At 47.7% G+C, this 27620-nt stretch overlaps 2 protein-coding genes across 3 annotated transcripts; both read right to left on the reverse strand.

Moving 5' to 3' along the window:
• Window positions 1-315: 315 nt before the first annotated feature.
• PCYT1A (phosphate cytidylyltransferase 1, choline, alpha) lies at window positions 316-20352 on the reverse strand. Of its 2 annotated transcripts, XM_039713869.1 has the most exons (10): window positions 20210-20288; window positions 17667-17720; window positions 13511-13651; window positions 10705-10804; window positions 8422-8538; window positions 6353-6504; window positions 5484-5562; window positions 4645-4787; window positions 3426-3614; window positions 316-2849 (listed from the first exon to the last, which is right to left on the reverse strand). In XM_039713869.1, the coding sequence occupies exons 3-10, from the start codon at window positions 13625-13627 to the stop codon at window positions 2643-2645; spliced, it is 1104 nt and encodes a 367-aa protein (XP_039569803.1). In that variant the 5' UTR covers window positions 13628-13651; window positions 17667-17720; window positions 20210-20288; the 3' UTR covers window positions 316-2642. The 2 variants fall into 2 exon arrangements, with proteins under 2 accessions (XP_039569803.1, XP_039569804.1); XM_039713870.1 differs by lacking the exon at window positions 17667-17720 and having other exon boundaries at window positions 20210-20352.
• A 1805-nt stretch (window positions 20353-22157) lies between these two features.
• DYNLT2B (dynein light chain Tctex-type 2B) lies at window positions 22158-27201 on the reverse strand. Its single transcript, XM_039713579.1, has 5 exons — window positions 27058-27201; window positions 26571-26704; window positions 24906-24975; window positions 23231-23294; window positions 22158-22624 (listed from the first exon to the last, which is right to left on the reverse strand). Exons 1-5 carry the CDS (start codon window positions 27123-27125, stop codon window positions 22577-22579), a joined length of 384 nt encoding a protein of 127 aa, XP_039569513.1. The 5' UTR covers window positions 27126-27201; the 3' UTR covers window positions 22158-22576.
• Between the last annotated feature and the right edge of the window lie 419 nt (window positions 27202-27620).

Raw genomic sequence — 27620 nt, forward strand, 5'->3', positions numbered from 1 at the left:
GATTTGGCAGCATCAAATTCCTCAGGGTTCTTCACTGCATGCTAGTAAACTTTTGTTTTTCCACTGCACCTTTTACTTCATGCCTCTTCTGGATGCTTCTTTTGAAGAGTGAGGGATGGCTTACAGGTGTGCAGAACAGCCCTGAAGCAGCAGTACTGGGTTCATCTGTGGGAATGAGATGATCCCAGGGAACTTGGCTCATGTTTTGCTGAAAGATCAAGCTCTTACCTACTCCTGATAAAACATGACAGTGGTGCAGAAGAATGGTCCAGCAATCCAGGAGAAAACAAAACAAAGGAAAAAAAAGGACTAGACTAGGATTTCAGTGTCCAATTTAATTTCAGTGCAAGGAGGAAGCAGAGATTATTGGTTACAAGAAACAGCTCTGTTATTCCAAGCTACATGTAAAACCATGGCTGGCTTCTTACCAAGCACCCCAGATTTTGCAGAGAGACCAAGTATGTTAAGGTCTCTGCAGAACAAGCCACAATCCAGAACATCATGGATACCCAAACTTAGAGAACACTGTTGCATAACTTGTATTTAAAACAGTAGTAAGGCTCTAAAGCAGCCTGGCCTTTGTGATCTGGCTCAGGGAAGCAACGGCAACATCCATAGTGAGGGAAGGGTAGGAAGGGAAGATGAGGGAAGAGACAATGTGGGTGATAAAAGGAAGTGTTCTACCACTCATAAACCAGAGGATTAACAACTGGCTTCTACCTCGTGACTGTTATTTGCTCCTTACAGTTTAAAATCCATGGCAGCCAGCCATGCTCCACAGCTGTGCACATCCCTGCTGAAAGAGGTCCAAGAGGCAGATTAGTGATCCCCAAAATACCCTTTCCCATACTGGTTCTGGCTTCAAGAGAAGCACATAACCTCTGTCAAGCCCTTTGGGCAGCGTGACAAAAGATCATCAAGACAAAAGTTGGAAAGAAGCTACAGCCTGTTCCTATCACAGAGCCACCACGTGCTCTGGAAGCATCACAGTGTGCAGAGCTTGTGGCAGCACTTGATGGGTTTCTTCCTTGCACGTGCTGCTCCCCAAGCCTCACATCCTGCTCTGGAGACCTCCCAGCAGCATTGCTGACAAGGCTCTGAGCTGTCCTCTGTTCCCAGCACCACAGGATACAGGCAACTCAGCCCAGCAGCTTCACCCAGAGACAGTGGGTATCAGAGGCAAACCATGGCAGAAAAGCTCCACAGCTACATGACAGCAAGGCCAGTTTCTCCAGTGCTGGCTGCAGGACAGGGTGCACCAACCTGCTCTGCTCAGCCATGAGGAGGGCAAGTCCCCTTGGGGAGCCACAGGCCACAAAGCTCAGTGTGTATCACAGACACAACAGCAGGCACAACTTGGACCATGGACTCAAACGAGCACTATGTGTTTAAATAACTTCAAAAAGCTGCAGCACTCTCTGATGCTCCTTCCATCCTGCCTCATGGAGCAGAGTGAGCAGACATGGATTTGTGCATGTACTGCACAAGCCAGGTAACTCACACAGAACTGGGGCCCTTCATCTGTCCAGCTGCACACACTGACATCAGCAGCAAACTGGCTGCTGTGTCCTTAGAGCAGCGACTTCATGGCACCAGTGTGAAGGAGTCCTCCAGCCCCTGCAGCACAGCAACTGAAACACAGACAAACACACAGAGCACAGTGCTGAGGGACCATTTGGACAGACACTAAAACGTGTAACACACCACAGACTGGAACAAGGAACTTCTCAAAAGACTAGACACATTAATTTCCTACCTGGGCTCTCACACACCCAAGGAAATGCATGACAGCAAATGCCCTGAAGCAAAGATTCATTCTCTTCTCTCCAACAGCAACTGAGGGCTCAATTTTAGCTCAGGATTTAGCAGTCTTGTTAAGATTAGCTGGAAAGGCCTTTCCCCTGCAGCCCCTCTAGTGTTTGGAGCTGTGAATGCTGTGCACTTTACGGGGTGTGCCACTCTACAGTGCTGCAAGTCCTTCCCGGTGTAACTCCTGCGTGCCAAGCTGGTACCCCCTGCCCAGCACGTCCTCACTGTGACACGCTGGGAAGCTCAGGTAAGAGGCATGCAAGCACTACAGGATCTGCTGGATAGATTCCTATCAGCTCCAGCCCAGCAGGGATGTCTCCATTTCCTAGAAGCCTCATTACACCACTGCTTCGTGCATGCTCTCGAGGTCATGCTGGTTGAGGAACCGAGGGGTCTTTCGTTTGGCAGTGGCACAGATACTGCCTGGGGGTGGGGGGGATAACACAGAGGAGCTGAAGGAAAGAAGAGACAGATGGGTCTTCCCACTCTCCCTCTTTCCTGGAGGTTCGACAAGGGAAAAGAAACCAAAAGAAAAGCCACGCTTGAGTGCTATTCCTTGCCCTTTTAACAAATATTTTCTTAAAATATAAAAACCATCTTCACCCTGGAAACCGCTAAAACGTAAACAATAAAAAGGGGATTTAGGGAGAAGGGAGAGGAGGTTTGAATGTGCTTCCAGGCAGCAGCCCTTGCTAAGAGCAACAGGTGCCTCCAAGGCCCTGTGCTCACCATCAGCCCTGTTCCTATGGCTCTCTTGCTCATTTAGAGTTCCCCAGTGGGTCTGGACTTAGGATTCAGCGATTAGCGGTCCGCAGCAAATCCTGGCAGGTAGGTTAATCCTCTTCATCCTCACTGATGTCATAGGTGACTGCAGACTCGTTCCTGGAGCGGTTGGCAGGGGAGGAAGGAGGAGTCTTGGTGGAAAAGGGCCAGCGGAAGGAGGGAGATGGGGAGCGCTCGTGCGTGGGGCTGCTGCTGGGACTCTGCTTTGGGCTGATGGCCTGCAGCATCCGGCCCTTGCCCTCCTTCAGCATGTGCTTCTGGTGAGGGAAGCAGGAGGACAGTTAGCATGGGTTACAGTCATGGAAATGGACACTGCTTACAGCCTGTGCAGCATTTTGAGTTGTGCCCCTTCACATGGTATTTAAAAGCAGAAAAAGCCCCAGCATTTCTGGGCTTTGGAAGCTGCACACAGTGCAATCACCACTCATTTTCAAGCACCTCTAACATGAAATACCTGTGACATTCACCCAACAGTGCAGGAAAGCCTGGAATAAACAAGTAGCTTCAGACTCATCTTAGGCCAATGACAAAGTGACCACCATACCCTTGGGAGCTCACTGGTCAGCAGGGCACAAACTGGAGTTTACAGGCCAGCTCATGGGACAGGGGAGTTTTCTCACTCTACAATGTAACTTTCATTATCTTGTTGGCAATCGTGAGTACTCCCTGAAAACAGGATGCCCAAGCCTGGGACAATTTGTCTGGAGACTGGCAGCACACTGAGCACTGCAACAAACGCCAAACCTCTCCTCTGCAGACTTTCTAGAAGCCCTACAATGTCTGTTAATGTCTCCAAAGTTCCTTTTCCCCCTTTTCCCAGAGCAACTCCTTACCAATGCACCTTCTGGGCCAAACATCTCCAGGAAATTGCCGATGAACTCCCGGGACTTCTCTTCCCACTTCTGAATGAGATCAATACTCTTCTCTTCCACTTTCTGGACAAATTCCTTTGACTTCTCCTCCACATCCTTCACCCTCTTTTTCACCTTATCCACACGTTCCTGGAGGTGGTATTTTTTCTCCTGCACAGAGAGTGGTGGATCAGAATACAGCTCACCAGATTTGAGTGGAGACCATCTCTGCTCTGTTACTACACTGAACTGCTGCTTGAGACTCAGCATCTCCATTAGTCTGGTGACACTTCTCCTTCACTTCCATGACACTTCTTTCCTAGACTACATGGCAGACACAGTGGGACTGTGAGACACTCTGTAGCAGGCACTGGCACAGTACACAAAGCAAGACTAAAGCCAGAGATAAGCACTATCTAATAGGAGTGCATGGAAGAGGGAAATATTTATACAGCACATAGATTAGATTCGAGTGACTTGCTGTAGGTCTCTGCATATCACAACAGCACCAGTCTTTCTGCTGGGTGTTTTTAAACAGAGGCAGAGTTATGTGCCAAAGAGAGGCCAAGCAGCCGTTACCTCTCCTGTTTCATTGTTGTTCACAGGCACAGTATCTGAATGATAAAAAAAAATGTTTACGACTTTACTTCCAGCATCAAAAATGTCTTCTGCCATGCATTCTTTCTGAGGGCTAGAGCTGCACAGCACAGGAACAGGGCATATCCTTCTGTCCTACCCAAGCACTGCTGCTCCTGCAGCTCCAGGAAGGGAACAGTGCAGTGGAGACAGCATCAGATTTTATCCTAACAAATGACTCTACCCTAAGGAGGTGGCTGGGGGAAGAGGAGAGAGATGAGACAGCAGCTGCTGTCAAGAACAAGTCACTCTTCATTCAGGAAAACATACATTTTGCCACACACCCTCTCTCCAGCTCTTTCAATAGGTAAGACATCATCAAGACATCTCTGACAAGAGAGCAGCATTAGCAACCCCCAGTTCCTCGGACTGGGTCCCTGAGGTGATTTCAGGGGTGGAAGTCTTAATTTTTACTCCAAGGACGCTGGTTTGGTACCAACGCTTAGCTCTCAGACAGCCCTTTCACTGGCACATGGCAGGACTGTGCTATCACTAGACAAGACTCCCTTCACACTTGGCAAGAGTCTGGCTCCTGCAGCGTGTGGTGAGAGCCACTTGGACTCACGTTTATGAAGCTGACGTTGAGCTCCTTGGCCGTGTAGCCCCGCTGCAGGTTCCGCCTGGCGTAGACGTCGTAGTCCCGCACGATGCGCGTGATGATGTCGGATGTGGAGATGCCCTCGGTCCTCTGGGTCGGTGCAAACATGCCTGAAGTTGGGGAAAAGGACCCAGGACAGCTTGAATAAGACACAGGCAAAAAGCTGCTGCCACCTCTGTCACGACACAACTTCTGTCAAGAGCTCACTGTTGCTAACTGTTCTCACATCTTTGTCCTTAAATGTACAATACCAGAGCCATCCTTACTGGGATGCCTAAGTAAGACGAAAACATGTCAAAACCCTGTCAAAATACCAGGTATTCTAATGAAAAGGTCTTCACTTTAGCTGGTTTAAATACTGACTGCATACAGAATAGTGTGGGGACAAAGACAGAACAAGGGGTCCTACATTTTAATGGATGGAAATATAACATTCTGATGGCTGAGTCTGGATAGATATAAAATAGCTGCATCCCCAGTGAATTCAACAGCAAACAGCTACAGGTGTCCCTCTGCTAAGTTCATGAGCTTCTCCATTTATAAGAATCTCTAAGCCAAACTGGAATATGTTTTCAAGAGGTTGCTGTTAATTCAATCAAAATAACTAGATTGAAATTAGGAATTAATGCTGGGCCATGGAACAGTCCTAGTGTTATGAGTCAGGGCCTGGAGCTGCTTCTTCCTGCCACCAGAGGTTCCTGGGCAGACGTTTTTCCTAGAGGGGCATAATTTTGCATTACAGAGATACAAGAGAAACTACAGAAGATTTTTGGTAGGAAGCCCTGGAGAATTTGAGGGAGACCCACCTGCTTCTTTTATATGCTTATAGACATCATCACTGCCAGCAGAAGAGTATGGGATGTCATCATGTGCAACAAAGTCGATCTGAAAATTAAAAAACCAAGTCAACATCTTATCTGGAACATACAGATCTCCTGTTGCTGTAGAAAAGATGCTAACTTTCAGCTCAACACCTCCACTCAGGGGTGTGAGAGAGAACAGCAAGACGTTCCCTCAGTTACAACACAACACAGAGTCCCAAGTGCTCAGTGGCAATTGCCTGTGAATTTTAAGCACATGACAGAGAGGAAAGAAAAGGCTGGGAATACAGACACAGCTGCTTTAAGCTCCACAGAGAAATGGCTTGTTAACGACAACAACGGTAAACTAAGCATGCTCCCCTGGAGACTCCTTCACCTCCCAAAGCTGTTCAGCAGATGTTAAGAGATTCCTCTCACTTTATCTCACCAACTGATAAAAGGCTTTCAAGACAGCTTGTCAGGTCTCCTGAGGCAGGGAAGCTGATGTATATCTAAGCTGCTCCAGCTGAAAGCAGGGAGTTGGACCACACACCCCCCAGAAACTTCCAACCCATGTATTCCTCTCTCTACTGCACTTCACACCTATCTGTAACCAGCACCAACTTCTCCTGAAATAGAGAGAACCTTTTTCATTATTTCACAATCTCTACATTCTTTTAACATTGCATGCCAGCTCAGCAAATGCTTCTACACTCCCAAGAAACCCACTCAATTCCCATAACCCAGTTCATTCTATATTTACGGAGCTTCAACAGAAACAGTTTGTTCAGGCAGAGGTCACCCCCAAAGATGAATTCCTGCTATAAACAGAGAGGCTAATCGAAATTCCAAACAGATCAGATGTCACAAATTACCCTGTGCTCTGCCAGGAACTCGGGTGTGAGGGTCCAGGGTGCATTTCTCACCACCTCGTCCACATAGCGACAGTGCTGCACAGCATCGTAGCGCTCGTTTTCGTTCATTACCGTGAAACCCTTGAAGTTGTGGGTCAGCTCATCACTGCAGACTGGAGAAAGAGGCAGAGAACACTGAGTCTGAGGCACTTACCCCGCTGATTTACCCTAAAAGGACCTTGCCCACACTCTGCTGAACCTGACAGTGCCAGCAGCTGACAGAGGCTGGTGTTTCAAACCCAGCTCTTCCAGCCACAAAACATCAGGAACAGGGAGCCCTGCAGGGCACTAAACTCCTGAGCAATTCTGGGCAGGCTGTTTGGAGAATTTCTGCCCAAGTTGGGGACCCACACCCCAAGGCTTTAAGGTCTCCAGAGCTTTTAACACTTATCAAGAAAACACAGAAGACCACTCCTCTATAACAAATGGCACCTGGGGGGTCTGCTGGTCAGAACTCCACGTTTAAAGCAATGGATATCTCAGGCTTGGAATATGAAGAAACTTATAGCCTGAACTTCTGATTTCATAAAATGCCATACCACAGTCTAGTTCTTAAAAAGTTTACATTAAAACAAAGGGGGAGTTCACAGGAAATCAAGCTTAATTATTATGTTCTATGAGACAACTCCTCATAATCTGCAATGTAAGATACTGAAGAAGGAGTTCTATTTGATTATCAGACTCAAAAGTAAACAAGGCATTACCAGTCTCACTGGTATTTGATTTATTTACATTCCAGACAAACAGATGATAAAGAGTGGGGGAGACTGTTCCCTGCTTGGAGCTAATGGTCTCCTGGGATGTGGCCTCCTGTCTCAGTCCTGGTGCAAGTTCATTGTCCTTCTCACCAGTCTCCCAGAGGCACAGAACGTCATTACACTCCTTGCTACTTTAACATGTCAGTAGTTTGACCTGAAGCTATTTTCCTGTTTGTTGTAGTGTTTATGTACATGGGGATGTCTTTCAGCCTTTAAGATTTCTAAGCTCAGGGCAGTTTGTAGGTTGGAGCAACTGCTTCAGCTCTTCTCTCTCTCTATCCCTTCCAGACACTACTGTAGCACACAAGAAGTGCAGGCACACCACTATTAAAATGCTCTCAGCAATGACTGAAACTGTGATAAGGAAACAAATAACCCAAGGATGTTATAATCGTTCTATGGCAGGATCAGAATTTCATTTTGTTTCATGAAGACATTGGGAGTTGAGAAAACTGGTTAAAGGTATTTTCAGTTCTCATACTTCAGCATCATTATGCAGCCTGACCAGGGTCAGCTCCTGATGGACAACATGCACAGCCTGATGTGTCCTCAGCGTGGGTGGAGGGACGAGCAGAGGCACTGCCTGGGCAGGGGCCCATGTACTGTGGCAGCCAGAAAAGGGGTATCTTTTTTCCTGTTACATTCTTGAAGGAGCCTGGCTGAAACCTCTGCAAGATCCATTCAGGCACTCAGCAGGACATTTCTGGCATCATCTAAAGACTTATGACCTAACAAGACAAAATGGGGAGCTCCTATTTCGAGAAGGAAGGCCTAACTGACTTCCAGGTGTCCAGGCACATGCCCAGGAAAGCACTGTGATCTCCATGCTCCCAGTGGGATCTGTTTGGCACTAAGCAATCTCCAGCAGGAAACTGGAGCTGGGGAGTGACTTGCAGGGCAATACAGGTGAACACCACAGCCATGGAGGGACTCACACTTTAGCTGTCTCATTTATGAGTCAAAAGTAGATGCTCAGCTATCCCTAATATATTTTGATACTCAGATGTGCAACTCACCTGTACCTGTCACAAAATAGAGGCGTCAAACTAAAACAGTAAAATCAAAAATCTTTTCCTTAAAGCACTCATTTGGTATCTTGCTGCAGACATATCCAGCCCTCAACGTTTTGCAATAGGACTCCAGCAACATTTGGGACAAGTGTCTGCAGTGAGAGTCACTGAGGCCACAAAGACAGAACCCCAGTATGCACAACCACAGACAGAGCTCAACTGTACTCCTGCAACAGCAAAAGTCAACAAGGTCACTCCTTACCTCCAACAATGAGGTATGTGTTTGGGAAGAGGTTCTTTGCTTGCATCAAGGCCCGGGCATGTCCAGAGTGGAACAAGTCAAATATTCCATCAGCATAAACTCTGACAGGGCGATCCACTGTGCCAAAGGAACAGAGACACAGCTGTGAATACGCCTTCCTGGAGGAGCAGCTGCTGCTCTTACTCACATTTGAGGACCTTCTGAAAGTCATGGAGGTGTTAAAGAATGCAGCACCATAATCCGGATAGAGCTGTGAAGATAAATGCCTGGCTCTCTGCCTTCCCATGTGGAAACAAATGCATCTGAGCACAGAGCTGAAATACAGCCACATACAAAGGCAGACTGAGAGCCTACCATGTATCACCCAAACAAGGTGAAGGGGAGACCAAGGGAAAAGCAAACCCTGAACATTTCCCTTCTATGGAAATCCAAATGCAGAATTAACTTTTTGCACAGCAGTGAGATACCAGAGGGGAACTGGCCCAAATGTTTCACAGGTGCCTGATTTCCTCCTGTCTGCCAGGATGGCATCTCAAGACCTTTACAGCATGCCCCTCTGCAGCCTGCTGCCATAGTCTGGTTGAGGGACCAGCAGCATCAGCTCCCCCAGAAACATGCAATGTTTGGCTTTATTCAAAAACACAGCTGAGTCTGTCAAAGAAAAGCAGACAAAATTTTGCTGATTCATTGTCATTATCAGCTAAACCCATTAATAATAAGAATAATGATAATAACAACAACAATAATAATAATGAGGAGGTAGAGGAGGAACAAACCCTTCCTCAGGTCACCTCTGCCAGGGAAATTGCAGCTCAGTTCTTTGAGGTCAGCACAGAGGTAAAGTGAGACAGTCTAGCACTGCCATGTAATAGTGGGAGGCTTCTGATCTTGGGACCACACAGGACCACAGTCCTCTTGCTGCTAATAATCAAAAGCCACGGTCTTTGTCTGTGACACACTTGGGAACAGCCTGCTGCTCTCTTAGCTCAGTTCAGACAGACAGACTCAGAGGAGTGGTGAGCAGAGGCACACCAAAGCTGCAGTGAAGAGAGGGCAGAGGGGAGACCTAACAGGAAGCTGAGACCCCATTGGTCTGGGCAGAGCCCTGGAGGTACCCAGAGACAGAGACTGGGAGGCAGCAAGAGGAGTTGATGCAAAGGTCAGGGTTGTTAAGTTCAAGCTAAGCAGAGGAATCAGTTTGAGGACAGCCTCTTACAATAATTTTTGGTGGTTCTAAGACCTCAATCTGAAGATGCCAGGAGGCTCTGAAGAGCCAAGGATTTGGAGATCTGTGACTGCAAAAGATTTCTGTATGCGAGATGAGGACTGGTCCTATTAGACCTTTATGAATGTTCATCCACATTCTGGAAAGTGGCTGGAACATCCTTATCTTTCCTCTGTACCTGCAGCAGCTACAGTTCCTGAGCACAGACACAAGGAAGTGTGCACTGTATTTTAGTCTCGGCAGGCAGGAGAGCCACCACTGCTGAATCAGAGACCATTGTGCAGACTCTGGAGATTTTCAGCTGGGAAATTAATGCAGACTCTGAAATACACTGGAACCTCTGGCAGGAAACCACAGCCAGGTCTCTATCTGAGCTGGCGCATCTCTCAGCAGTCAGGTAGATAGAAGTGCAGCATTTTTATTGTCTCTGTAGCCACAACAGAGAGGCCAGGTGAGACAGCACTGTTTGCACACTCTGTTTGGCAGGAGAGGGCCGTCATCCTTCAGGAGTCACTTGTGCCTCTGACTCCCCTGTGGACTTGCAAAGAGAAGAGTGTTTCTCCCAGCCTGGTTTAGAGAATAAAAGGACACATTCTTGTTGTGGGGCTGGCCTCTGGTGTTTAATGACACGGACTTAACTCAAATCCAGGCTAGAATTAGGCAGTCTGGACAAGGATATAAACTGGTTTTACTTGCCCCTTTCAAGTTTCAGAAAATAGGACTTTTAAAACATATGACTTTTAAAGTGCTTAACTTTAAGCTATCTCAGACAAAGTAGTACAGAAAGTGTGCAGTTCTGTGGCTGTCAGTTGCTCAGCTAGAGTTTAAAACAAATATCTGTAATCTCCTCACACATACATACTCGAATTTCAGGTGTACTCACAGGCCCAATTTCCCATGGAAACAGTTATCTAATCACCAAAGCACTCACTCAGTCATTGGCTATAAACCTGGTCAAACACACAAGGCTGGTTTGGTCTCAGAGATATCCCCGTGATACCCACACCCCCCAAACTCAACATTTATACAATCCCCTTCCAGTCTGTGCTCTTACTTACAAGGGGTCCCTCTCATGGCTTCTTCATAGGTCACTCTGATGTATGGCTTGCTGTAGTCGATCTCCACTTCATCTGAGAACGGAGCTGGCTCCCGCAGTCCCTAGAGGGGGAGGAGAGTTTCACTGTGAGAGTGCCAAAGGGAGTGCAGTTCATAGTGGCAGCACTGCCATCACAGTGTCCTAGCCACCAGGTGACTGCCTCTGCACAATTCAGACATATGTACTAAAAGACTAATTAGTGTAAAACCACAAAACAGCCTTGCAGGCTGATTAGCCTGAGTTTAGAGAAGAGAGAGAGAGAGAAAAGTAGAGTTTAGTTTCTACTGGAGAAAGAAAATCAGAGGGTCAGAGCTGCAGCTGCTAAACTCAGACTTTTGACAAACAAACAGCAGTTCACAGCAGCACAAGCCAAGCTTCAAACCTCACTGTCACAGCTCCAGCTGTGCCCACTCTGGCAAGACCAACACTCACTCTGCTGTGCCTGAGTGTGCTGTGATGTACAAACTGTAACAGCTCCTTGATTTGAGTATGAACGAGCAGAGCAATACCAAGTGCAACACTAACTCAGAGGGAACGTGTGTGTTGTCACCATTTCTGAGCCATACAAGTGAGTGACTCACCTTGATCTGTGGCAGAATAACTCCAACTGCTGCAAGAAAACCCCTCCACCCTGCTAGCTTGACAACAGCAGTACATTTAATCAACAGCTGAAGTCCAGCCATCATTTCTGGTCTGCTCTGAATGGAAATGAAACATCTGCCCTTCCCATTACAAAATAAACAACTCAATTTCCTTCTAGCTGGAAGGTGTAGGGCTGCAATGGACATCTTGTTCCTGAATCAGAACACTAGGAAACAAGCTTGCAAATCATTACAATAATACCTTCAAGCTGAAAAGGCTAATCTGCAGTTTCCTCTCTGGCTTCCTGTCCCACTGCAGAATCCTGGCAGCGTCCAGCACCACTGCAACCAGAAAAACCACTGCTATTCTGGCCAGTGTCAATCCTTATTAGAGTGCTTATAGAGAAAGGCTCAGGAAAACAACCACTGACCACGACATGCAAACAAGCTGCTACTGCTGAACAGCTCCTTTAAGTTACTGAGGGCTCCACATCTCACACAGCACCTCCTCTACCAGGATCCTTACTGTCAGATAAGGCCTGCAGGTCTCTCCTCTCATCACCATTAAGTCTAGGCTTTCCCTATAGAACCAGATTCTTGGCAGTTTAGTTGAAGTTAGGAATAAAAGCACAAAAAAGCCCTATCAAAATTCTCAGAGGAACACAGCATATCCTTAAAAGGTCCTGGCAGAATCTTGCCCTTCCCCTGCAGGGTCAGTGAGGGTCAAAACTCAACCTGATGTGCACAATACAACAGGCTTATGTGTCAGCAGGTTTGTTAACCACCATCTGCTGCTGAGCCCTGCTGCTTCAGGGGAACATTCTGACAACAGCTGCTTAGTTGGGAGGGGAAAAGGCTTCAAGGTAATCTCACAGTTAGGCAACACTATTACTCTTGCTAAAATAAACAAAACTTTAGCAGAAAGAAGAAAAAAAAGAAATCTTTCACCAAGAGAACTGAGTTTGCCCTGTGGCTAAAAACCAGGCAGGACACTTAGAAAGTGGCTGGTATTACTTGTCTTGTGCTGTTTGCCAATGCTTTATTTCTAACAGAGGACAGACAGCAACTTGAAGAGCAAGTGACTCCCACAGAATAATAAACAACCTGCACAGTTCTCTTTCCTTACTGAAATACATGAGATCTTTAAGAGGGACAGGATGGGTTTTGGCAACAGTGAAGGACATAAATGTTCTGTGGAATAAGTCACACAACAGCTCTAGCCTCCCCAGTTCTCAGTGCTGGTGCAGCTCTTACTTCATCACCACTGTCAATGCTCTGTGACAGGGCTGAAGCCCTCCTGAAGAGCAAAATGTTGTCATCGAGGAGGAAGATTGCAACACATCACCACATTCTGCCAAGGACCATGACCCTGGTATGATGTGGCAGGGATGGTAGCTGGCTTTTGACAAAGATAAGAAAAGAACATCTAGAGCACACGTGATGCACAGGACAGCTCCAGGAAGAGGGCAGAGAAGAACTATAAAAAGCCAATTGTCGCAATCTTGTGGCAAGGACAAGTAAAAGACAGCCCTTTTCAGTAGCATTAACTGGATCAGATCCCCTTCAGAAAAGATTCCACTGGCTTTAGCTAGTTAAAACCATCCCAAGGTTGATCTAGAAAAGAAATCCTTTTGGTTGTTTGTTGTGTTTTTTTTTCTGGGCACTCCCAAAGAACCAGCAACATAAATGTGGTCTCTCTGCAGACCAAGAAAATCAAATGAACAGTGATCTTCCCCATGTGTCAGAGTGTGGATTCAACAGATCACTTCTGCAGGTGCTTACAGGCTTCAGACCCTCCTGCAGTTATGTGCTTCTCCTGAGTATTCCTCCCTCCCAGTGGGTCACTTAAAACCCACCTGTGAGAAATGCCTGCTTCTCTATGGCTATCTAAATGCATGCCTCTTTGGCTCAGCTTAAGTGACAAGCTGGACACACCACAAAAGCAGCTTAGCAATGCTTGCCTCAGACCTAATTTAAGCCCACGTTGTAAGTATGTTATTAGTATGAACAAAGGAAGATTCCAAACTGGATTTGCAAGTAGGAGAGCTACTGTCATTTGCTTCTTATCCCCTGCCCACCGCCTTGTTTTCTCTGTCCACAGATAAACCACCACCTGTATTTTTCTGCTGCTACAGCTCAGTGTCCTCAACTCACAGGCTCCCAAAACTCTTATCTGTGCTTACTTACGAGTGAGCGTCGGGACATTTTTGGAGGGATTCCATCCAGCTCTGTTGCCCCATTAGGGCCTGATCCATCTTTTCTTCTCTTTCGGGAATTCAGCCTGGACGAGGTCGGCGGCTCCATCTTGCCAAGCACGTCCAGAAAGAACTGGAACAAAATGAAGGAGAGGGAAAAAAGAAAAAAAAGAAAAGAGATATTTCTCAGTTCTTCCAAAACAGAATCAGTCAACAGCAGGCACAGTGTACAGAAGGTCAGTGCAAAGACACAGCCACCTCACAAGGGGCTTAGCCAGTTGTATTTGGCATCAGCTGCCAAGGCTTGACAAACAGTGCCTGGTGGGAATACTGAATCATTTAATGCAACTCAGAGCTGTTCTGCAGAGAGAAGTGTGCAGCAGTCAGCTGGCTGGAGAGACACTGAAAAAAGAGTTGCAAATGCGAATTATAAATCATTACTACGAGGTTAATAATGCTATTTTCACATCTAAAAGGCAACCTAAGGATTATGGCATGCCCAGTTCACATTTAGCCCACATTTAGTCCAGCTCTCATTTGGATTCTTCACCCTTTACATCCCCAAGGGCAGCTGGTGGGTGTGCTGCATCCCTGTACAGTCCAGAAGAGAGGACAGGTCTGTGCACAAGGATAAAGGCAAGGGAAGGGCTTGCAACTTAAATGACTTTAAATATGCTTGCAGTTTGCTTTGCTGTTTGTGTAAGAACAAGCTGCAGCTCCCCAGTGGAGACAGCCCACCTTGGGACAGCTGCCACGTGTGTGTTCCCCCTCTTGTCCCTTGTCCCCACCGCAGTGGTGACTCAGCAGATGGTGAAGCAGCTGCTGACACCACATCAGGCCACACTTCTGGCCCTTTATGTACTAGTTTGCAATTAGTGGTGGTTCAGCTGAACTGCTTCTCTGATGAACAGACAGACATACCACCAATTTGGGACAGAAACGGTGACAGTTATAAAGAAGGAAGTTATCTGTGCTTTGGGAGTCACTGTACCTCTCCAAAGGGCCTGGAGTATTAGTAACTTCAGCTTCACACAGCTGAAGCAAAAATAGGGATTTATAGGAAGGCATGGCAGTGAATATTCCCTTTCCAGCTGCTGCAGGAGTTAGAAATGGGTGCTAGACTTGCAAAAACTAAAAAACAGCATTATCTCTCTTGTTGTCTTGAAGTGTTCACCTCTCCAGGCAGCACATGGCACTCCTGGCCTGCTGTTCCCGAGAGCAGCATGACCCCTCCGCCCAGCAAGCATCCTTAACCATCCCAAGGTGTGTGCTTCAACTCCCTAATAATAAGAGTGGTGTGGAATTTAAAACGTCTCCCCACCCACACGCAGTGGGCGTGCTGGAATGTTAGGTGGGGCAAGTGCAAGGTGTGACAAAGAGCAGATACCCCTCTGAATATCACCTTTTTCTGCAGCAGAGGGGCTCTGCTGAGTGTTCTGCTTGGGATGAGCTGCGTGATGAGCTGTGACTGCCCTCCAAGGGCCACTGGCAAAGCTCTGCTCTTTGGCGGCCAAGAGGGTGTGTTTTGTGAAAGAGCTGTTAATAGCAGATTTAGTGATCGGACTTACTCAAGCACACATGACTCAAGGTTAAGGAATGCTCCAAAGAACCAAGTCAAATGCAGTTTAACGAGATGCAAATATCTCTCCCTCCCCACTGAACACCAGTATGATGATACCTTATGGGCAGTTTCAGGGTCAGACACACCTGAACTGGTTTGGGGCTACATACATGTAAGTATCCCTGGTTGCTCTGCTTACTACCTCAATGTACTAAGAACAGGAAAGAGAATCTCAGGTCAGAAGGGAGACAAAAAAATATTGCGGAGAAGATAAAAGTGACAGTGAAGAGCAGCCACAAGGACATTCCAGAACTGTGTGACCCATCCAGCACTCATTGTGAGTCAAGCTTGCCGTTTCCCCCATTCCAGTAATTAAATCACTATTTCCTGAGAACAAACATATGGGAGAGTGCAAACATGACCTCAGGCAAAAAAAGTTTAGAACCCTCAGGTCCAAGTCTTCAAACATTTAAGCAAGCGTTTGACTTTCAGGTGAGATCTGTGCGATAAATGCAGCAGCTTCCAGAGTGCCTCTGTGAAAACACAGGGTATGACACAAATCATTCTTACATTTTGCAAGGTGTCATCTTGCAAGCACACTCTGCGTCAGTCATTTGCCACCCTAATCCTAGCAGAAACCATGAGGTTCAACAAAAGCAGCAAATATCTGTCTCTGGTTCAAGTAACCCCAGAATGGAAATGCTGTGGGGGAAACAGCAGCCGATTTTCTTGTTATTTGGTTAAAATAATTTCACTGTGCTTCAAGTCACCTGTTGGTCTCTGACCACTTTCTTTCCTTCCCTTGGGAGAGAACGAAGATCTGTTAATGTGCTGAATGCAGACATTCTGAACCACTGCCCAGCAAAACATCAAAAGCAGAGGCTTTGGTGCTGAAGCAGAGACACAGCAGCCCCACACACAACCAGGTGAAGCTCTTCCCCCATCAGCGTGGCCCATCAGAGCAACCAGATTTCACTGCACACAAGGGCAGTCTGCTGAAATATCACCAGTCCCTTGCTGCTGGGTGCAGATCTCATGGCCAGGAAAGAACTGCAGGTTACAGTACAGGGCAGCACTGTCCCAGCTCAGGAGAAAACTCCAACAGCTTCTTCCAGCTCCTCCCACACCCAGCCATCCACCCTAACTTTTCCATTTCTCAGGGTATACACAGTTAAACAATGGCAAATAACAGCTTAAGTGAATAGATTCCAACTTGGTAGATTGTATTATTCGCTGTGCATTAAATTAGCAGGAGTGGTGAGACAACATCAGCCACACAGCAGCAGCTCTACCCCATGTACCAAGTGAGAAACCAGCTTCATGGGTGGGATAAATATGCTCTGTCTGCTGTGACTGACAGGTGAGATGTTGCTGAAGGAGCCTCTGCAGTGTCCGGACACCTCATGAGTGACACAGCTCTGTTAATTACTCAAATTAATGCAGAAATGAAACAATAATTTTACCACTATTCAGAACTCTAAAACCTGTCCTGTGGATGGTGCATTTCTGGGAAGTCCTCCCATCACCACGCTTGGCTTCATAAAAAACGGGGAATACACCTTACTGCAATAAACCTACTAATCTTAGAATGCTTCATTTTGACCCAAGTGACAAAAATAGCATCCCAAACAATTAATTATCAACAGTGGGATCCAGCATCTGTAGCTGAGTTTAACACATGAGGACACGGCTTTGCTTCCTCAAATCCATAAAACACTGCCTGTTCTAAAATTAATTACATTTGCAGCAGATGGGGAAGAGGAAAGAGAAGATAACTCTCAAAGCTCAATCTGAACACTTCAAGATAGAAACCAAGCATAACCAGAAGAAAGAGCCTTGCTGTAAAATATTAACATTGTTCTATTTTAAGGTGTCACCCTCCTGCATTATTGAGTTCATGGCTGAATACAAGATACTGCTCCAAAGGAGCAAAGCTGGAAGTGCCCCCTTTGGAAAAGCCATGGGCATATCACAATCCCTGCACCACTTTATAAAACACTCAGGGCTTTTCTTCTTAAACTTATTTTTTTGGTGTATCCTGTATCAAAGAAAGGCCTTGCATTGCCTGCCAGCTAACTCATCGAGAGAGAGACCTGCATAGGCTCTGCAAGGAGCAGTTGACTGCCAGATGGGAAAAGAGTTGCTTTTCCTGTCAGGGAATCACTGAATCCCACTGAAACACAGACACTTCTGGGAGAGGAAAGAGGACAAGCATTGATTACTAGAAAGGAAAACAAAAATATAGGTAGGGAAGGAATTTAAAACTTCTCCCTTAGTGTCAGTTAACTACACCATCACTGAGCTGGAATTTAACCACAACACCAAAGCTGACACCTCTGGCAGGTGGAAGAGGTCAGCAAATCTTCCTGCTTAGCCAAAGCTTTGCCTCACTGTCTGCATCTTTACGGACAGTGCTGCCATTTTTCAGTCTTTGTCGTGTCAGAGAACTCCAGCATCACACTACACCAGAGAAGCAGGTCAGATCTTTCTGCACCCTAAGCACACTGATGGCACGAGGACCTGGACCATCTGCCTTTCTTTCTGATGTCCTGAAGAACTTCTTGGAGAATATTAACTGCAAACTTACATCAGTAGCAGGATTACTTCTGCCACTTCTGCTGCTTTTCACTTGCAGATTCACCTGTGAAGCAAAACAAATGCTGCTACTTAAACTGAAAACTCAGTAAATGCTCCAGCCCAAGGCTGCTGCAATTCCCAGCAGGGACCCAAAGCAGAAGACTGGCAGCTGGACCAGCGAGGCCCTGGGACACCCACAGCTCCCTGGGTGGCACTGCCTGCTTCAAGGCTGTCCCTCTGAACTTGGGAGGCGTTGGCACAGTCAGATGTGACTGTCATGTGCTGCTTTGCCTACAAGATCATTGCACTTTACAGGAACAAGATATTTCTCTTCTGCTGACTCATCTGCAGACAACACTACTAAACTTTGCACTCTGCCAGCTGTCTGCAGAGAATTGCCTTGACACATGGACAGCATGTAAGCAAGAGCCTCAGGGAAAAGGCAGAAGTCCTGTCACTTCAGATAAGGCCCTTGCCAGGCTATAAGGTACCAAAGTGACCCTACATTCCTCTGCATTCCCTGACCATAGATCGAAGAGAATCCTTTTCCCCCAGTTCTCCATCACCTGCAACACCCAGTCTCCAATTAACCTTGCTGGTATGTATCCCCATGGAGCTCTGTGGAGACACAGAGACCTGGGAGAGGTTAATGACAGAAGACTCATCATGGATCTCTCTTCTATCAGTGCTTAAAAAACTTGCCCAATCTCCAAGGCAACTTCATGCCCAGCCCAGGCTTGCCAGGCCCAGCTCTGTCCCAGTCTCCAGACTCAGAGCATCTGCCTGGAAACAGAGTGCTGCTGGCTATGACCCAGCCTGCTCCCCTCCAGACAGACTGCGACGCTCCCCACAGTCAGCATCTGCTCTACCTGGATGCTCAAGCCCTTGAGCCCCTTAAAAAGGTTACTGCAGGATCTGGCACAGTCCCGTCCACTTGTAAAGCACAGGCTGCTCCAGCTACTTTGGATCAAGATCAACAAAAGCAGCTGTCCCACAGTGTGTTAAAAGCCACAGGAACACATAAAAGGGATTCCCATCCAGCCAGTGCCACACATCGGTCCAACAGCATCCACACCTTTGCTATGGCTGCTAAAGCAATCCCCCAGGCCTTGCATCCCCTGCTGGTCCGGGCAGGCTGATAACATTCTCTCAAGGAGAAGCTCTGGTACCCGTGTCCTGCAATTGATGGGAAGATGCTGCTTCTCACCAACAATGTCCCAAATGGCTGAAGATAACTCTGCCTAACCACAACTGAAAACAGCTCTGTGTGGTCACCTAGATAGTGTTGCTAAGTGCTACACATAAATAGAGAAACTCCTGTCAAGACCTCTGTGAATTCACAGCCCTTCTGGGTATACCATAACCTCCAGGCACTGAGTGTCTCGACATGCGACAGCCTCTGCTGCGAGAGTGAAGCAGCAGAAATAGGGTTTATGCAGAAAACCAGAAAAGATACTTTCAGGGACAATAAAGTGTGAGAATAGGTGGCCATTCTGACCTGACTTCTGCACGGTTTTGTTTTTAGGGATTAGCAACAGAGCTTTTTGAGTCTAGAGGTGTAAACCTCCTTTAGCAGGTTTACACACCAATACCAATTCCTTACGACAACAGTTATTGTTTGTGGCTCTTGGTACAGTGATTTCAAGAGTGTTACAACCCAGACCTCACAGCGAGAAACTTCAAAATCAGGAATTTTAATAACTGTGTATGGACGGCAAATTTCTTCAGGAAATAATGTGTGGGTATTTCTCATCTGAATTTCAAACCCAAATAGAGTTGCTGTCCTCAGACCCTGGGGTCCTGTAGATGGAAACCTGGCATTACCTGTTTCTGACCGCCCCAACCTTTGCCAGGGTCCTGCTGCAGCAGGGGACACAGACAAGGCCACCTGCAGCATCCTGCACCCTCCACAGCGAGTCAGGACTACAGAGGAGCACCACAGCTCTCCGAATTCCTGAGGACTTTAAGTCCCATTACAAAACCATTAATCAGTGCAGCCAGGACTTCGGTGGACACAAAAAGCGGGTTAGAGAGGACGAGTGCCGACGCAGCAGCTGGGTCACACCTCGCTCGGCCGCAGCCAGGGCCACCTCTGTCCTCTCTGTCCTCCCTAGGCCCTGACTGTGTCCCCGCCGGGGGGATGTCCCCGGAGCCCCCGCGCTCCAAGGTGCACCACAGAAGTTTCCCAGGGATCTGCCTCTATCCTCTCTCAGCTGCCGCCTGGAGGATCACGGCCGAGCCCCGGCCCCTGCCCGAGCCCCCACAAAGGGGACGGAGCGTAGCACGACCACCGCAGCAGACACTGCCCCCCTGCCCAAAGCCAGCGCTCCGCGTCCCGCCCGGCCAGCGCCGCCCGAAGCCCCCAGCCCGTGCCACGGCCACCACGCCGGGAGAGTGGCCGGGGCGGGACCCTGAGCGGCTCCGCAGGGCAGCGCGGTGCCCTCATGTGCCGCCAGCCCGGACGCGCTCGACACCTCCGCTCCCGAGACGGGCACCGCTCCGCTCCCCGTGCCCTGCACCCGCAGCCCCCCGCTCCCGCCGGACGCCCCCTACCCGCGCGCCGCCGCCGCTCCGCAGCCCAGCCCGGCGAGCCCGGAGAGCCCCGAGAGCCCGGCCCCGCCGCCGCTCCCGGCCCCGCCCCGCTCCCGCCGACGCCAGCGGGGCGCGGGCGGAGCCGCTGCGTGTCCGCCCGGAACCACGGGAAGGGACCGGCCCGCCGCGGGGAAGCCGCGTCCCGGGAATCCGCGCCGGGAACCTCCGTTCCGGCTCGCGACGGGCCTGGCCCGCGGCTCTGCGCGTCACGGAACACCCTGAGCTGGAAGGGAGCCGAGGATCATCGAGCCCAGCTGCTGGCCCTGCACACACCATCCCCAGGAGTCACACCATGTGCCTGAGAGCCTGATCCAAACGCCTTTGGAGCTCTGCCAGGCTTGGTGCCATCACCACCTCCCTGGGGAGGCTGGTCGGTGCCCAAACACCCTCTGTGGAGAGAACCTTTTCACGATACCCAACCTGAGCCCTCAGCACACAGCTTCAGGCCATTCCCTTGGGTCCTGTCACCACAGAGCAGAGTCTACCCCTCTGCTTCCCATCATGAGGAGGGGAGACTGATGAAGTCTGTTCTCTGTTCATCCAGTGTATGGATGTATCTGGTGTAAATTCTGGAAGTTGTGGAAGGAGGGAGCTGCCCTGCTTGTCCACACAGGCATAGAATGCTTCAGCACTGCTTCAGTGTCTCAATCTTTCTCCAGGGAAAATACAGCATCCCTTACCTGTCCCACGCCACAGCCAAACGTGGTGAGGCAGAGTGATTACAGACTTAAATCTGCTCACCTCATTTGTACAACACTTTTGTGAAGAAGCCATTAAACACCTCCAAAATGGAGCAAGTGCAAGGTTAAACATCGTGATTTAACAGCCGTGACTTTATAAAAGCTTCAAAAGGAGTCTGAGGTCATATGTACCATCTCCTGGAAAATGTTGTGTGGAGGGTTTTGCTGTTCCCTAAAAGTCACGCTCCCAGGCTGTGCACAAACAGAGCAGTGCTGCCACATCTCTCTGCAGGTTCCTTAGTGGGTGACAGCCACAGGTGGCAACAAAGCAATCAGTGAAGTCACCCTTCATTTCCCACCAGAGGAAAAGGAGAGGAAGACTCATAACCAAAATATTTCAAACTAATATAACAGAGAAGCAGCAGTGTGCTGCCTCCAGCACTGTAGCTGAAAGAGGGATTCTAGATTGTAACTTTTTACTTCCCAGCTTCCAAGAGCTGCATGGGCAGGGTGTGTTCTGCTGTAACAGCTGGTGAAGGCGGGATTCAGGGTTCACCTCACCCCACTTTGGCACTCTGAAAGCTGTCCATCCTACTGGAACGGTTCAGCTGTGCTTGCCCTGTCAGCAGAGAGAGAACACTCATCACCACAGAGCATCCCATCATCCAGTGGGCATGCTAAGATGTCCTCTGTTGGCACCCATGGTCTCAGCAACCACGTGGTCCTCCAGCTTTTGGGGCGATGAGAACCTTTAGCATTCTTCTGCACATCTACTGCAGCCTCTCTGAGGCTGGACTCCTAGCACAGCTGGTCTCCAAACATCCACCCTCAAATTCCAAAACAGTTACAGACTGAGAAATCACTGCAATATCTGCTGAAAGCGTGAGGAGCAATGATCACTCACAGCATCCACGGGTGCCAAATTGCACCAAACCAAGAGCACTTACTGCAGGGAGGAGTTCTGGCAGTCATGGGGTGTGTGGGCTGCTGGCCTGACCTCATGTCCTAAATACCTCGACTTTCCATCAATTAATACCATCTCATGTGACACAGCTGGGATTCATAGCCCAATTGTTGTGGGAGTGATAGGAACAAATCTGGATAACCAGAATCTGAGATCTGCTTTATGGATTAATTGATAAATAATTTTCAAAATGCTCACCTAAGAAATGCAGACAAGCTATCCAGGGTAGTGCATCTTGTAGAGTGGAAGAAAATGCCATGAAAAGAAATACTAAATACATTTATTTATTATGTTTTTTTCTTATAAATATTTCATTAATTTCATAGAAATAAAAATAAAAGTAACAGAACCCTTTCGAGACAGGAGTTGAGTTTGCCTTAGAAGCAATGGCTATTGGCAATACACTTTTAGGACAAAACCAACACTATATAAAAAACAAAGGGCCATTTAAATAAAGGACATAATAATAATAATAATAATATTAATATTGTGCTTAAAGCTGTATCAATATCCACAAGGAAGAGGGAATGTTGTAGTGTGTAGAACAGATGTAGGACGTACTTTGTAGAGCTGTTAATTGTGTTATGTACTAAAGGAAGAATATGATGTTTTTGTGCACTTAAATAAAAAATACTCCAAAGCATTCTCCCCAACATCCATCCTCCTGTGCAATGTTTGTCACCTTCAATAGTAGAAGCAGCCAAATGCAGCCACGACACAAAACAGGCTGTCCTGGAGAAAACAAAGACTCTGTGTTAGTCAAGGCAAGCTTTTTGCTAGTCTAGTGGAATAGGCAAACATCAGGGAACATTTAGACCAGATCATAACTGTATGGTAATATATAGCAATTTTCTGTCTTTTATTGAAGTTTCTTATTCACCTCACTTATGATATAACCCAGGTCAGTGCATCTGAATGCCAGAAGCATCTCAACTTCCTTCATCCACACACCCACAGGTATCTAGGTGGCAGTTTAAAATAAAATAATAATTAAGTAAAACCTTGACTTATCTCAGTCGTGGATATCAGCCATGCTCCACGTCTGCAGTTCAGCCAAGTATCTAAGAAAAGACTTTGTCTCCTGTGCTTTCTCTCCCTACCAGTGTGGTGTGACTACAATGACTTTTGTACTGTACTGTGTCACCTACTCAGGGGAGAACTTTTACTGTGTTGGCTATTACAGCTAGGTATGTTTTGTGAACAAGGATGTAAATCAGGCTGTTTCAATAACCTTGAATCCTTCCTTGTTTCTTTTCTGCTCCGTATTTAAGGTCACTCTGCCTCTCACACAAAAGCCAGTAGCCCTGCACTTCCCGTGAGAACCCAGCCCATACTTACGTTCATGAACACGTCGTGAGCACAGCTGTCAGTGTCAGCATCCCAGAAGCATCGTGCAGCCATGCTAGACAAAGGAGCCAGACAGGGATATTACGCAAAGTTCATGTGTAGTGACCTAAGTGATCACAGATACTTCCCTTGAAAACCAAACTGAGCTTGCTTTAAAGGTAGTGGAATTGGGAAGCATGCTCCTGAATGCCAAGCCCAGTTTTCTACTGCTGAATTCTACCACATGCTGTAATCCCCTCTGTATGTGCTCCACCTTCAAACTCATCAGCTCTCAACCAGCCACCTTCAAGCAGGGCTTGAAACCTCATTGCTATGGTGCTTAAGAATCTTTGACTTCTGGCCTATGCATATCAGTGGCTAATTTAGCTTATTTGTTCTCATCCTTCACCTCCTGCACCCTCATGGTACACACTCCCAATTTATTTATAGGGAGCTATCGTATTCCTTGGCAGATGCCATGCTACGAGACCATGACCTCTTCAAGTCTTTTCATATCTATACCCTCTGCTCCCTGACTATCCTGATGGGCTTCTACACCCAAGCCCTATCCTGAGCACAAACAACCAGACCATAACAGGATATTGCATGAGAGACCTTGCTGCTGCCTTGTATAAAGGCACTGACATTCCCCTTTCTCTGCTCCCACTCCCTGCCTGCCCCAGTCAGCCTCAGCTGACAGGATTCCTTTTGGGGCACAGTCCCATAATGTATGAATGAATGTACTAAGGTGTATTTTGTATTAAGGATGTCAGTGATTGTGTTTCAGACTTGCCTCCTGTCTGTTGCAAACTGGAAATTTTCCCCAACTGCTGTGTCAGCCTGTGTGGCTGGACTTCACACTTCTGATCAGACCACCTGAACACTGAACTGTTCACCCTGGTAGGGGGCTTGTGGAGCAGCCTGCCTGCAGACAGACATTCCTAACAAAAGCCTCAGCAGCAGGTACAGGTATTCTTCTCTGACCTCCAAAACAGGGAGGCAGCAGATCTGATTACAGCTCTGCTGCACTTATCTCCTGCTGGAGTACCAGGCACAATAATAAAGATAAGCCCAGCAGATAAAGCACATAAACCTTGTGAGCTGTTCCCTTTTGTCTTCTCCCTACCCATGAGTAATGGAAAGCTACAGCCCACTGTTGCAGCCAAGAGGAATTCTTTCATCTGACTACAGGCATCTGGAGCCGACTGCAAGTGCTCAGCACCCACATGGGAATCTAGGCTTGGTTCCCATGGCAGTATAGCAGTGGGATTATAGAAATTGAAACTTCTGAAAAATGTAAATGAAGTGCTTATGGAAGATTTCTGGCTTTAGACAGAAGTGAGTTATCATGGCTTTTGTGCTGTAGCAGGGCCTTGGGAATGGACTGGGGGTGTACCCTAATTCATCATGAATACAACATAAAATGCTTCTACCACACTTCTCAAAAATTATTTTCATCATTTCAGCTTGCTAAGAACCACCATAGAGCAAATTATCACTAGCTAATTCAACCAGTCACAACCTAAACACTCAAGTTGCCACCAAAAGAGAAAAGAAAGTGATTTACACTTCATCTGCAGACAGGCCTTTCTATCAAGGGAAGTTGGAAGCAGCTTCCAAAGGAAAAAAAAACACACCTAAACCCAAAAACCATGCTAGGAATACAATTAGAAGATGCAAAACTTACTTCACTCCTTCTCCTCTCTGCTCTCCAATAACAACCTGCACCACCATCTTGTACCTGTCAAATCCCTCCTCTGGAGAGAGAAAAAAAATATTAGTGAGAGCAACAACTTTTTAGAAATATGAGCCTAAAACATGACCCTGAAAGCTAAAGATTTCTGGCTACAAAGCATGTGGCTGTACAAGCCTATGCAAGTAGCCAAGTGGACAGAGTGCCTTGCAAAGCTTCATTTTCCTAGTATGGAGTACCATGGTTTTGCTGGAGTTGAAGGGTGAACAGGGTAGTTGGCATCCATCAAAAGATGCATCTTAAGGCACAAGACACCCCTGAGGAGCCACACTGTGTGTCAGCATCCTGCTTTGACAACTTTCAAGAACTGGCAACATGGAAAGAACTTAAATAAGACTGCTGGTGGACAAATGCAATTTGAAAAGAAATGTCTTATTTTAAAACTGTTTTGATGCAAAGGTACTGTGAGATTCTTCTGCCACACAGGTGTTTCCTTTGCTCCTGCGTGGTATAAAAGGCCACAAAATAGATGTGTTATTTATGTGTCTTCAGAGACATGCTATTGTTTTACAACAGTAAAGAAGTACCTCTGGGGCACAGGCCAGATCTAATCAGGCCATGGACACGTTCCAGAAGCCAAATCAGAACAAGCATGTTTGAAATCAAATATAGATCCCAATGCCTGTCTTCAACAAAGCAGTGTCCTGGGACGACTCCAGCACCCTGTTTCCACGGGAGGACTGAACACAGCACGCTGGCTCTGCTAACATCCAACACGTCAATGCTTATCAGAGATGCCAGCTGACAAGAGTGGCCACCCGGGCCAGCCTTGCCTCAGGCTGCTGCCACTGTTGTTATACATTACTGAAGCCAAGCCCTGTACAGGAGCTCAGCATGAACACGTGCAGGGACTACAGCTGCTGCTGGCTTTAAAGGAGATGTGCAATTCAGGGAGAAGCACAAACCCGTGGCTCCTGCCGAGGGTGACCGTGTGGCTGTGCCACCACGTCAGGCCAGCCCAGCAGGTGGAGCACCAGCATGTCCCCAGGGAGAAGGGGAAAAAAATGTCCGTGCCAGCACACTCATACGTATACTTATTCCAGCACAAAACTCAGGAAACAGCTGCTGGTGCCTGCGCTTTTCTTCTCCAACTCAAAAATGCTGGAGAGCATCCTGTGCAGCAGCACAACCTTTTTCCAGAGCTGTGAGGCTGTAGTCACACCCCTCCTTGGCTGACTGCTCCTCTCTCCCCCTTCCCTGTGCTCCCCGAGCCTTGTTCTGATCTCCAGTGCCTTTCCAGCTCTGATCTAACTCACAACAGAAGAAGAGCAGGAATGGTTCTGTCTATGGAAGCAAGAAGCAATGAAACATCACTTCTTTCTTCTCTCTAATGCAGCTTCTTTCCCCCTGCAGACCCTCCATGTTTGACATCTCACACCTGCCAAGCTATACAAAAACAAATCTTGTCTGCTTGAATTAGGTCTCCAGTTCCACAGGCAAGCAATGTACATATATAGGACAGATTGCTTCATACCAGCAGACCCGAGTCAGTCAATGGGGAAGGAATACATTTCAAGTATAAAGGAAGAAAGAGGCATCTTATCAAAAGGGAGGGGACATGGCAAGAAAAGAAATTACATCCGCAGCAAACCTCCTTACCTTTCAGTCTGTCTTTTATTGTGTCTGATAAAGACTTTGTAAGCTCAGGCATTTCTTCTCGGATGTACTGTACATCGGCCAGCTTCTCCTTCAGTATTGCACGGATGCATTCTTTTACTGTGGACGACTTAAACCTATCATGGCAACACAAAAAGAAAAAAAAAAGTGCAACAGAAAGTTCACACAATGCGTAGAAACATACGCAATGCCAAATGCCACCTGGGAAAATGTACCTTTCATGTATTAGAGAAAAACAGCAGATGACAAGCCATGGGGAAAAAAAGCCCCGCTAAAGTGGAGATATTGCCAAAAGCCAAACACGGGCGAAACCAGCCCCTCATGTTCCTCATGCCCCTCATGGCCCTCATGCCCCTCATGCCCAGGGACGCGCTCCCCCCATTCCCACCGCAGCTCCTCACTCCCGGGGCCCACACGCCCCGATCCCAAGTTCCCACCGCGCTGGCCCCTCTCTCCCCGGCGGCCTCACCGGTGCTGCAGGCCGGGCCGCAGGCTGTACGTGTTCTCGGCCCCTTCGTCCGGGCCCAGCTCGCCCATGGCCCCGCAGGCCCCGGCGTTGGTTACCGGGACAACCGCGGCCGCTTCCGCCGCTTCCGCCGCCCGCCCGCCCCGGCGCTGCGGCTGCGTGCTGCCGGGGCCCGTGTTCCTGCAGCCGGTGGTACTAGCTTGTATTAAAAAAAGGAAAAAAAAAAAAAAAAAAGAAAGAAAAAAAATTTTTTTTTTTTTTTTTAATATAGGAAGACTTGTACAATGAAGTAGTTGGTAAATAAGTGTTAAATAATTGCGGGCTGTTTTAATAACTGTAATAACTGCAAAATTTTGCGATGGTTTGTAGAAGACGCCGAGGCGCTGGAGCAAGTCAAGAGAAGAGCGGTGGAGCTGGGGAAGGGTCTGGAGCACAGATCCTGTCAGGAGCAGCTGGGGGAGCTGGGGGTGTTCAGTCTGGAGAAAAGGAGGCTCAGGGGGGACCTTATCCCTCTCTCCAGCTCCCTGAAAGGAGGGTGTAGCCAGGCAGGGGTCAGCCCCTTCCCC

The sequence above is a fragment of the Passer montanus genome, unplaced genomic scaffold (assembly GCF_014805655.1).
Source record: "Passer montanus isolate IOZ18808 unplaced genomic scaffold, ASM1480565v1 scaffold29, whole genome shotgun sequence".
NCBI lineage: Eukaryota > Metazoa > Chordata > Aves > Passeriformes > Passeridae > Passer > Passer montanus.